This window comes from Magallana gigas, chromosome 2 (assembly GCF_963853765.1).
Source record: "Magallana gigas chromosome 2, xbMagGiga1.1, whole genome shotgun sequence".
NCBI lineage: Eukaryota > Metazoa > Mollusca > Bivalvia > Ostreida > Ostreidae > Magallana > Magallana gigas.
In genome coordinates this window covers 20222093-20234902 of record NC_088854.1, presented here as the reverse complement: position 1 = coordinate 20234902, position 12810 = coordinate 20222093, and the positions used below count along the sequence as shown (strand labels likewise).

The window sequence follows — 12810 nt, the reverse complement described above, 5'->3', positions numbered from 1 at the left end:
GAGAACTTACGTAATGGTACACATACACACAGCTCTGATTCAAGGTAGATTTTAAATGCATGGAGTTAATAAATAAAATGTAATGCATAGAGTTTTTTAATTCCATATTTTGTGGTTAAATAGAAAAGAAAAAGAATGTTTTGTTTTCCAATTGCCGTTTTTAATGATTGTGCACTATAAGAACTAAACAACAATGACTTAAACTCCTAAAAAAAAAGCATGTACTCCAACAAACAAAAATATTCTTATAAATTATTGCCTCCTGTATAAACCAGCATACTTTCTGCGGCAACTTTATGCCAGTTGTTCGCACAAAGACTTTCGTTTACTTGTCAAATGAAACCAGGTACATGTCAACATGTAAAGCTTTTTACACTCATACTACACAAATCACTTACAAAATAATATTGTTACGACCTTTATGAGATCCCAACAAACAACTTTTCCAGCGACAGCCATATCAAAATCCTAACCGTTTTTGAGTTATTAAGCAAAAACTTTTAGGGGCTATTGGCCCTTAATTTAAGGGGCCAGCCCTTTTTTATTGGTGTCAAATGAAAGCCCTTGATATTCTGCACAACTTTTATTCTACATGTTTTAACAAATTATTTTTCGTTTAAAAGATATAAAGGAAAATATGTCTAAATTTTTGCAATTTTTTGAATCCTGTTTATTGACCCCCTACCTTTTTCTGAATAAGGAAAGTAATCGTAAAACAAAAACCTATGTGCACCACTACAATGTCTCTGCTATTCAAATTCGTTGGATTCCCATTCCCTGCTATCATAGTCTCGGAGCCTTTGTCTGGAAACAAAAGGCCCTAAAAAAATTTAAAAGGGGAATAACTCTTTAACGAAAAAGGAATTCTAAATTTTATGAATTGCTTAAGATAGTGTTTTGTAAAGTACACTAGCCCTGAAAATTTGAGCAAAAACCGTTCAGAAATGAGCAAGATATGAAGCCTCAAAGTTCGCGTCTAGGAAACAAAAAAAAAAAAGAAAAATAAGAAAAATCTTAACCCGCACAATAATAGAAAGGTCTTCCGTTTCCAACGGAAGACCTTAAAAAGTCATTCACTCATTGTATAACATTACAAGTGTTACTTGAGTAATCATAATGTTACATCGTTTATCGTGCCTTACGTTGTGTCAGTCTAATCAATCATTTCCAAGAATAAAAAAAGAAATCATTACATTTGCTCTGACTACATTAAAATTGATAATAGGACCATTGATAAGGTCAATGAATGACACATCACATGTGGATCAAGATCATTTGTTGACATCTTGCTTCATATCCCATTCTGCAAAATCCGGATAAAAACGGAATTATAAAATTTTTAGAGTTAACGAAGCCAATTTTATGGGTTATTTCACTATGAAAGCATAGTGTTTCATCGCAATGTTTAGTATACATGTTATTAAACCAGATACACGAATGTTAATATAATTTACCCCTTTCAACAGACTGTTTAAGAAACGTAGAAAACTGAGTTCGTTCCCTTAATCCCATTTCCGGTTCCGGTACAAGTTGGCTAAAAACATTGGAATGTCAACAAGTGGTCTTCAACGTTGTGGATTAAAACTGGTTTAAGATCGTCTTTCCCATTTTTTCTGTCATTAATTTAAGGATATTATATGTTCTTTGCATCGACAGATGGTGAGAAACAGGTAAAATAATGAAATTATGCCAAATTAATATGGTCTCTCCACTTGCTCAGTGAACACGAAGTGTTTAATATAAAGAGAAATAGTAGTGACATAAGAAGACAGCATTTAATGTTTTAACAGCTCTAAGCTGTAGTCATTTGTTACGTTGAAAACGTAAAAATTCATTGACTGACAATACTGTATATGTTTTCATACCAGCTCGGGCGATAAAACACAGCATTGCATGTTTTAACATTTTACCTCATATTTTGGTAGTTAGGTGGGGAAGATTTTCAAATTGTTTACAGTTTTGACAAGTTCAAGTGAAACTTTGAATTCACACAAAATCTGTGTTGATATATTACGAGATTGATTTATAACACTTTTAGCACATACATGTATCATTTGCATAATATGTTAACTTTACATTGTGTAAATGTTATAGCAGCCTTGCACAGTCTAAATATGTCCATAATCTCCATAATGTTAGATGAAATCTGTATGTCAGCAAAGTGTTGATTTACACTAAAACAGCAAGGTACATATAACCCACAGTTTATTACATATATCAAAGATGCAAGATTCACTTAATATTAAATTTAATGCAGGAAATATAAGAATGGAGAAACCAACTTTCACCACAATGTCTTATTCCTTATCTTATTTTGATACTTTTCTTAAGAAAAATAAAAAGATGTGCTAGAGTTTTCAATATTTGAAGTTGTGGGATACGTTTGACAATTTATTACTTTTTTAAGTAAAGCATCTTAAATATGAGGTAATTGAAAATAATAAATATTTATAAAACCAAAGCAATCTCAGAGAGATTGTCCACACTGTTGGTGATAGATGAGAGCATTATTTAATTCTTTTCTGCTACAAACTTAAAATCCTGGCTCAAAAGTGTCATACAAGATAGAGTCAGATAAAGTTTTAATTTTGAGGATGGAGTATACTGCAGAATCATTAGAATTCGTGGTGGCTTGATTTTCCTGGTATTTGTGGGTATCCCTTCCCCACGAATTTAAATTCTCAACGAAAACAATTTTAGAAAGAGTTATCTTTGTTGCTGAACCGACGCATCCACAAAATTACATTCCCACAAATGAGCAAAAAAGTCATAATCCACAAAATAGGCCCCCACGAATTAAAATGATTCCACAGTAAATTATAACTAACTACAGTATATTGTACAAGCATTTATATATAATGTTAGAAATTGTCAAGAATTGAAAATAGGCACGGAAAGTGAATATATTTTATTGATAAAATAACAAATAAAATATAGATAAATAGAATCTAGAGGACTCCCCTTGTTACCACAGGAACCATAAAAATGGTACCCCTAGAACCCCTAATATACCCCAAGCTGGCCCAAAGATACTCCAAGGAATCCCAAGGATACTCCAATGATATCAAATTCAATCCTAGTGAACTTAGTAAGTTGTACCGGTATATGCATTGTGTATTAAAGTTTGTTTCAAAGAAATTTAACAAGATATTTCTCAAGGAAAATTAGTTTCTTGGGGTTCCATTGGGTTCCTTGGGGGTTAAAAGATGTATCCTATAGCTAATACATGTACTATGCCTATGGAATAAGAACGTTATAACTTGTTGCTACAATTGGATGAGAAATGAGTATTAATCTTGAATTTAAAAGTAATTTTTTGTTGTGTCTATATTACATACATACAGTGCATGACATTTTAATAAGGATGCTTCATTCAATCATATACGTATGTACATTGTATGAATCATATCATGTCTTGTATACAAAAAAACAATTGTTTGTTTACACACTGGTGCATTGACAAGTACTACTTTCAGTTATTGTTAGCTTATAATTATAATGATTATTAAGCTTGAGAACAGTTGATTGTAAATCTCTTAATGCAGCATTTTTTGGAAATCTGTGTTAATTAGTTAATTAATAGAAAGGAATGGAAATTTACACATTTAATTATAATTTGTATGCCTTTTAAATGTTTAATTTTACTATAAATTTTCATAACAGTCTGTTTTTGACAGTTGGCAATATTCATTTTTAGAGCATATGATTTGAGGTTTTTATTGTGTTCACTATAATAATTGAGTTTAAGTATGGTTATTAAACTCATAAAATATCACAGTTTGTTTATTTTACATAGATGTGTGGAAATTATGAGAATATTATAGGTAAGAGGAATGTGCATAATTTACATATGAATTTGAAACCCTTTATTTTGTAGTTTTTATGGGCCACCAAGCTTCTGTTGATGTAATTTGCAGTCAAATTGGAGATCATAACATTTGAAATATGAAGAGATTGATGACAAATTGATATGTAAGTATCTATTCTAAATTTTATTCAATTGAAAAGGTCATTTTGTTTCTCTACAAAGCAGTTACAGAAAAAAAAAGAAATGGATCCTAAATATCTAAATGCTAATACACCTCAGTTGATTTGTCATTGTCAACATGAATAACTAATGTACTGGACATAGGGAATTGAATGGTTTGTTTGAATAATGGATTAGCTAGTTTATTGAGAGCAAGAAAAACTATTTACACTTAGCGTCAAAACCTTTTAAATGTGGTGAATGCATAGCATGTAAAACTTGTATCTCAGGCTTATACAGAGCCTGTTTGATTTTCAGCATTAAAAACCTAGTATTTAAGTTAGGACTGAGATGGTTTTTACCGGCATAAATTTATAAATATCTGTAGAACCAAGTAACTTTGTGCTTGAAACAGCTAGGATTTTATGAGTTTATTGAGTATAAATGACAGCATTATTGATTGATTTAACAAAGTGTGATATATGACCTACCTGGGATATTGGTAGGTGAAGAATTATGCATACTTTATAGGTTGAGTTGATAAGCAGGTCGATTTATTATAAATGAAAACTACCAATATGTTTAAAATTTATGCTTAGGACGACAGTGTTGGGGACACTGAATGAAAAGTCGAAAAAATTTCAATGCCTAGAACACTTCGACTTGTAGGTATTTTATCACCTGATGGTTAATTATGCAATGGAGGTGATCTTGGCTGTGGTACAACCTAAACAGAACAATGTCTACACCCAGGAGTACCGCCCCAAGCTGTACAACATCCTCTTACTGGACCACAGGACCACGTCCTTGGGGGAGAAGGGGAAGCCTACCAAGTACCTCCCAACCTTCCCTCTGACCAACCTTCAGGAGGAGGCGGGGGATGAGGTCCTGGCCAATCTGTACCAACTGACAGGAGGGGACCATGTTGGCATTAAAGGTAGAGTGGGAGATTGGCTGGATAACCATGATAAATCATAGACATTGTTCAATTCAGATTTATGATTTAAAAAATAAGCTGGTATGGTTTACTACAGAAAAATACTAGGGAGACTAAGAGTTTGGAGTGGCTATAACATAAAGCTTGCACCTTAGATCATTGGGAGTTTTTTTTTCAGATTTCAAAGCACATGTAGCTTTTCTTGTTATATGAAAATCTATGTGTGCTGTTTCCAAACAAGTCATGCATTACTGGATGCCCAATTTCCCCACAATAATCTTGTCAGACATAAATGTGAGTCATGAATCTATCCAGTCATATGAGGCCATCTACTTATATTTTGTTTGACTATAGCTTTGTTTGTTTTGTTATGATTTACTTGTACACTTAATACACTGTACTGGTACCTGTTTCCTTGTGTTAAATCTTAGTGAAAGATTTATACAGGCCTCATGTCAGAGGACATGATAATCTGGACAAACTTATCTGGTTTGTTTTTTGTTTTTTTTTTTGGTGGAAATAAGCCAAACATCAAATGTTTTGAGAATAAATTAAAACAGTCTGTACGTGTTGTGTAGTTGGGTCAAGGTGAATACTTCAAACCTCTTTTGTTGAAAGAATTCATTTTAACACAGCTAAGGGGGAAATTTCAGAAAGAATAATGAGAGAAATTTCCACAATAACTTTTTTGTGGTGTACTTTCCACAATTACATTTCTACAAAGGAACCTGATGGCTGACATGTCTTTTGTCTGTAGGAGAGCGGGCTCTTCAGATCCAGTGGTCCAGCGACAAGTATAGGGAGTCCCTCACAAGATTTGCCCTCTTCTGTGTTCCTGTGAACAAGGGAGGTAATGCTATGACAGATCTTAATTAAAAGAGCGATACCTGGGAATCTTTTCAATAAATTCATCTAAATTTTGTAAATAATAGAAATATTGGTTTGAAAATACTTTATATTTTGTTTTACTGGTGTACATTTGTGAGAAAATATTTACAGAGTATTATTTTCACATTGCTATTTATCATGTTTATTGAGAGTTACTTTTTTTCCGATAAATAAACTTAATTTATATGCTACTTTTATTTTCTAGATAAACTAAATCGTATGTTTGCGGAAAAGTCCCCTGACTACCCTGGGTTTTTCTCTCTGGACTACGTTATTGATACACTGAATAATGACACAGTGGCCTACCCCCCACCCACCAGAACCTTTGTGTCCCAGCTAGAGAGGTAAAGAATATGAAAATTTATATATCGGTAGTTTAATGATTTGTTGACTGATGTATTAAGTTAAACTTAATAATAACATTTCTTTAAATAAATTGGAATTAACCATTAAACATGTAAGGGATACTTTTAATCAAGTGAGAATGGACTTGTTGTCACTTAATATTTTATGTATATAACATATTCTAGTATGTTAGATCCTTGTCTCATTTTCAGTTGGTTGCGAGAGAAACATGCCATGCCTGGTGCTATAAACATTTTATTTAGTCGGCGTGCGGATTACAGAGTGAAACTGAGTGTCAACAACCCTGCCTTTTTACCTAGTCAATTTGAGCATGCTCACGAGTCCTCCGGAATGGTGATAGACTCCACTCCAGATGAGATCCGACACACAGCTCGAGAGGCCCTCACCAGGATGCTGGAGATTGAGAAGTGTGAGAAAGTAGTCCTCAACCCTCTATTCGGATCTTCTTTTCCCTGCAAACCAAAGGTATTGTTTTATAAAACAGTTATAAAAGAAAGAGATTTAAAACCAATATATTCATCTTCTCAGAAAGGTCAAATTGTCTGATTTCCCTGCATAATCTTGTTTCAAAACTCTAGGATTCTTACCAGTACGATATGCGTGTATTCATCATTGTAGGTGGTCAGGGCAGAAGTTAACATGTACTGGGGTATGGGTGTGCCTGATTACAACATACCTGTATGGCCAGAATCCCACAGAAACAGCAGCACTGGAGGATCATATGATAGGTGAGTCAAAGGCCAACAAAGCCTCTCAAAGAGCTGTCTCAAGTGTTTATGTAAATGCAAGATTCTTATTGTACAGATGAATTAGTTCAGCTTTTGTACTTGCATCTTGGTGATTGTAATATAAAATAAATATTTCATTTTTAATTTTGTGAAGAACATATAGCGGATGATAATGGTTGGACTTATTTTTCAGTTTGTATCCAGAGAAGTATCATATGCACAAGCTTGTGAATGAAGGCAACCTTCAGGCACTCAGAGATGCTACAACTTATGCTTCTCATCTACTGGATGAAAAACATCCTAGATATGGAACACCTCTTCACTTGGCTGCATAGTAAGTGATGATATATCGAAACATGTGCATGTACATTTCTAATATATACCGGGTAAATCAAGAAAATTTACGGTTTTACAACACACAGAACATTGACTAGCTGTAGGAAGCAAATACATGTACCGGGTATTAATAATGATGTTACCGCTCTGCTGGCACACTATAAATACTATAAACACAAAAAATAAGTAATGCATCTAAACTATTTAAAAAGTAACATCTTTTGGTATTGTGCTATACATTCAATGCAGGTGTACAATACATTTGTACATTTATGGTATGTTTATTGCAGCAAAGGTAACCTGGAAGCTGCCCGGATCCTGCTAGAATATGGATGTAATCCTAATGCACTGAATGACCTGGGCCAGTCCCCACTCCATATAGCTGCCAAAGAGGGACACTGGACTGTGGTTCAGGAGCTCATCAACAAGCCCGAAATCACTGAGACTCTGGTCAGTGTGAACTCTAACCTCACAATGGATAGATCATTGTGGTACTCTGTAGAGCCTGTAAATATTCTCTATCCTTATTTATAAATAGAATGTTGCAAGCACCCACTTGATTTGATAAACACTTCTCTGAGATGTCACCTGGTATCCGATTTATGGGCCATTGTTAATGGCTACATACTACAATGCATTATTTTTAGTATGTATAACATTAATTATAAAGCAGAATATAAGTGAAACTCTAATAATAGGTTTTATTGAGAGCCGTTTGGTCTGCCTAGTAGACTTTAGGTAATTATTAATTCTGATTTTCCTTGAGTAGGAGCTTTTGGACAAACAGAAGAGGACACCATTAAGTCTCTGTGAACAGGATCCCAGGTCTCCCAAGCACCAGAAAGCTGCCAACCTTATTATCTCAGCCATTAAGAAAACGGTAACAATCTTATTATCTCAGCCATTCAAAACTGAACATTTGAAATCTTACCATCTTCACCAGTTGGAAAAAAAATGTTCATGTATAAATGCAATGTATTAATTGGTAAATTATATGAGCATTGATTACTGATTTAAGTATTGTAAATATTTGATTGGAAATATAAGTACATGTACATAAATGATATGCTCAGATAAGTAATTACGTATGACCTGGTACATATTTATATATTTCAGAGGCAGATACAGGTGTTTTTAATGGATGGGACGTCAATGATGCTGAACTTATCACATGGAGATCACACAACTGTTCAACATCTCAATCTACAGTTATTAAGGGTAGGTCCTTAACTTCATGCAATTGTCACCCATTAAAGATATGCATGCATGCATGCATGGTTTGTAACTGCATATAATGCTCGCTTTAAGTGCCTTCACAGTATGTAGACAGTAATTTTCTTTCTTTTTTTTCTCTCAGGCATTCAATCTTCCTATAAAACCTTATGCAGATTATTTTACAATTTGGATATGCTCGAAGAGTCTAGGTATGTATAATTGCTGTAAATGCATCTATCTGCACACTGAAACGACACCTACCATTATGATAAAATCTAAGTATTGTTTAAGCAGCATTTACAAATCCTAATCAAGCAAGCAATTGATAAAGCCAAAATTAAGCAAGTAACAAATAAAGAGGGGAAACAATGAATGAATAAATGCACCAGTGTATCAATATTCAATTACAATTACAGTCTGATTCAGACCATCCCCTTCTTCTTACATTCATCTGTAAGTGTAAGAAGAAGAGAGTGGTTTTAATTAGACTGTTACAATGGATGCCGTTACTGAAGTATTGATCCACAATCCTTCAGTTCTGTTTTCCTTGTCTGCTTGATATGCAAATTAATTTCACAAGATATCTGGTCTTTTTTTCAGAGTTGCAACTTAAGTTGGAACACAAGCCAGTAGAGCACATGAATAACTGGCGTCGGAGAATAGTTAGCATGCTGACAGGGGCCACAGATACCAGTAAAGAAAACCCAACCCTAAAGTGGAGGAGGAATGCCAAAGTGGGTGTGGTCTCAGAGGAAAGGGAGGTTACCCATCCGCTAGCCATTAGAACTCTGTTTTACGAGGCAAAACACAACTATGTCAATGGCTTGTATCCTTGTAAAGACCATGATGTCCACACTTTTGCCTCCATCTTGATTCTTCTGGAACAGAAAGGAAAGTACGACCCAGCCAGTGCCAAATCTTTCCTACACCCACAGTAAGTACCTATCTTACTTACAGTAAGTACCAGTAATGAAGTAAGAGTGAAATCGATACAATGAAGATTTCGTCTGTTATGGTCATGTATGAAGCAAAATGTATATGAAAAGCAATAAATGTATTCAAAGAAACATTTAACAAATTTAGAGATGTTTAGAAAAATATACCACTACCGGTAGATGATTCTGTTTTGTGATGAACTTTGTTTGTGCAAATGGGGAATTTGATGAAGAAGGGATAGAGTTAAGGAAACAGGAACTCATCTCTATTATGTTTGTAAGTCTTGTTTCATAACTAGATGCATTTAGCACAAAAATAACTGTGTAGTTTTATCACTTACAGTAAGAACATGAGCAGTTTGGTACCAGCTCCAATTCTGAAGGCCAAAGGACAACACCTGTCGTCTACAATAATGAAGCGTTACAAAGAGTACTGTGGAGGCTTACAGGACGACTTGAAATTCCAGAACCAGCCTGAGCAGGTTAGACGTAGTCAGAAACCTTAGAATCAATGCTTTTTATGAGAAACCTTAGAGACCCTAGAATCAGTGCTTGTTATGAGAAACAACACATACCCTAGAATCAGTAGGTCTGAGAAAAAACACAGCACAAAGGTATGTGTTAATTTTAATACCATATAACATTGCCAAAACTGCTGAAAACATTAGCAATGCATGTCAATTGCATTTTCTACATATTTTCTGAAAATTAGCTGCACTCACAGAAGTTATATTTAAAGTAATGACTAAAATTTTCCTTCCTTCCCTTCCCTCCCCTCCCCTCCCCTCCCCTCAATCAATCAATCAATCAATCATTCATTAATCAATCACAGATACTGTGGAATCATTAAAGTTCATGGGGGCCAATTTTCGTGGATTGCCTAAATTTTAAAGGTTTGTGGGGATGTAATTTTGTGTATTCTCTCAAACCTACAAAGGAAATATGACTTTATTACCCTTATTTATTAATTTGTGGAGGATGTTGATTCGTGGATGAGAGGTACCCATGAATTCAACGAAAATTGAGCCACCACGAAATGTAATGATTCCACAGTATTGTGTATTGATGAACTGGCAACTTTCTTTAAAAATTTCAATGCACATAATTGATCTTTATAATGATAGTCTCTGTGATAATGATGGGTAATAATATCACAAATGGTTGATTGACATCAGATGGCAGATGCATTGAAAAATGTATGTTGATTTTTTAAAATTTCTATTCCAGTTTCTGCAGGGAAAATTTCTGGAGTTTTGTAGGAAGTTGACTGTGTATGGGTCAGCCTTCTTCACTGGAAGTCTACAGCCCAACAGTAAATCCTCCATATTGTGCCACATTGGTGTCAATGATGTAGGAATACATATCATAAACATGAAGTCAAAAGTAAGGCACTTATTGCATAGATTGGCAAGTTCAGTTTGCTCTGGATTTGAAAATGCTTTAAATACATTGAACTTTTATTGAATTGATGAACTAAAACCCTATTTATGCATTTGGTAATGCTAAGTTCGATTATTAATAAATGAATATCTGTCGACTGAATCCTCTTACATTACATGAATAAGTTATTAATGTTATGAAGGCATTCGATTCATATCCCAACCAAGTCTATATACCAGGCACTCCATTGAAATGGAACAATTGTAGTTTAATTTTACTACCACTAGAAGGAAAATTTTTGAGAGGGTTAGTCCTCTTGTTCTCATTCACACTACAAGATTTTGAAATTTAAAAGCAAGATATCCAGCACATTTATGTTTCTTCCAGTTTGTAAGTGATAATGGGGGAAAATTGTATTGTAAGTTACAATAAATCTGAAGTTATATGTTTTAATGTATAACACCAGCTACTGTATTATTCAGGTATATTTCTATATTACTGTGCTAAAAGTTATTGATTAGCTAAGGCTTGTGTATGAATATGCTTTTGTGTGTACGTATTACGATTACCTGCATTAAGGAATTTTTTTTTACCTGTATATGTAGGTGATGTTGTACAGTTTTCTGTACTCAGACATCCGATGGTCTCACCCAGAGGCCCAGCCCTCCTTCCTAGAGATATACACTGTGAATGACAACTCTGACCCCCGCCAAGTGAAAATCAAATCCCGGCAAGCGGGCCTGATAGAACACCTTATGCAAAAGCTCAAAGATCTCCATCAATACGATGACAGACAAGTCAACCTTGTGTTCGGAACTTCTGGTCGAAGATAGATTGAAGTGCGATTTTACTTTTCGGTTGTTCATTGTATGGTTGTGGTGTTTGTGTTGACTACAGTGATCTGATAAATGATGAATGAGTGAATAAAAGAAGTGGGTGTGTATCTGTTTTTGATGAAATGTATGAGAAAGTTTGTATTTGTTGTTTTTTTATACAGTATGTTTTATTTATTAAAGTGCCTTTACAAAGACATAAAATTTTCTTTGACTTTTTTGATGTAGTAGGTATTATTGTGACTTGTTCATAAGCACTGCCAACACCTATTTTGAAGATGTTTAAAAAGAAGTTTACAATATTATAGAAATCTGGTAGTCGCATTGATAAAAGTATGAAAAGGCCGGGCTAAACCTTTTTATTTTTGGATAGTAGTACTCCAAGCCTGAAGGAGACATTGCATCAACTAGTGTGGAATCATATATTTTACTTTGTTTATGGGCAATCAAATAACTACAGTTACTACAATTTACCACATGAATGTTATAGAGTTTTTGCCAATTTGGTAAACATACATAGGGTCATATTGAACAGAAATAATTTTCCTTTCCCAGCAACTAATAAAAAAGGAAATAACTTGGAACCATAGTAAAGTACCTTTTCATCATCATCATCATCATCATCATCATCATCATCTTTCACAATCCACTTGAGTTTTGGAATATAAGAAAACGCTACAAAATTCATATAGATATTGAGAAGTATATGAAAGTATGCATACAGCTTGTCATGTATTATGTCCAGTTGTACAAACATTTAATACTCAAAGCATGCTTAACTTTTATTGTTCCAGATACAATTGTAATTTTGGAAATTTTGTAATTTTCAATTTGCCATGGATGGTATCTTCCTTTTAAAACGAAATGCTGGATATACATGTATAAAGGAAAAAAAATTGTAAAGTCATAGAGTCAAAAGGGAAATATGAGCTAAAGTGAAATAAAATTTTAGAAATTTACATTCGTAATTAAGGGCGCTTGAAGACACAATTATCATACCAGTAGAAGGCCAATCTGTTTAAAACTAGTAGATCTGAGACATGGTTCACCCTTTTTCAGTTATTTGAGAAAATAAAGATAGAGAGGACGTGTATTCTCAGAGGGGGCGTGTGTGTAGAGAGAGGGTGTATAGAGCATACTGTATGCAATATAGAGAATGCATAACGTTCATACATACAGACTGTATATGTATATGATCCTACAACAGTGATTTGTGCAGTGGTGA

At 34.1% G+C, this 12810-nt stretch overlaps 1 protein-coding gene across 1 annotated transcript; it reads left to right on the top strand.

The window, feature by feature from the left end:
• Positions 1–1510: 1510 nt before the first annotated feature.
• Positions 1511–11789, top strand: LOC105333292 (krev interaction trapped protein 1). Its single transcript, XM_034446803.2, has 16 exons — positions 1511–1670; positions 3878–3972; positions 4637–4904; positions 5662–5754; positions 5998–6136; positions 6350–6623; positions 6777–6886; positions 7080–7220; positions 7513–7672; positions 7992–8102; positions 8339–8440; positions 8580–8646; positions 9038–9371; positions 9716–9854; positions 10600–10755; positions 11358–11789. Exons 3-16 carry the CDS (start codon positions 4652–4654, stop codon positions 11583–11585), a joined length of 2307 nt encoding a protein of 768 aa, XP_034302694.2. The 5' UTR covers positions 1511–1670; positions 3878–3972; positions 4637–4651; the 3' UTR covers positions 11586–11789.
• The last annotated feature ends 1021 nt before the right edge of the window (positions 11790–12810 follow it).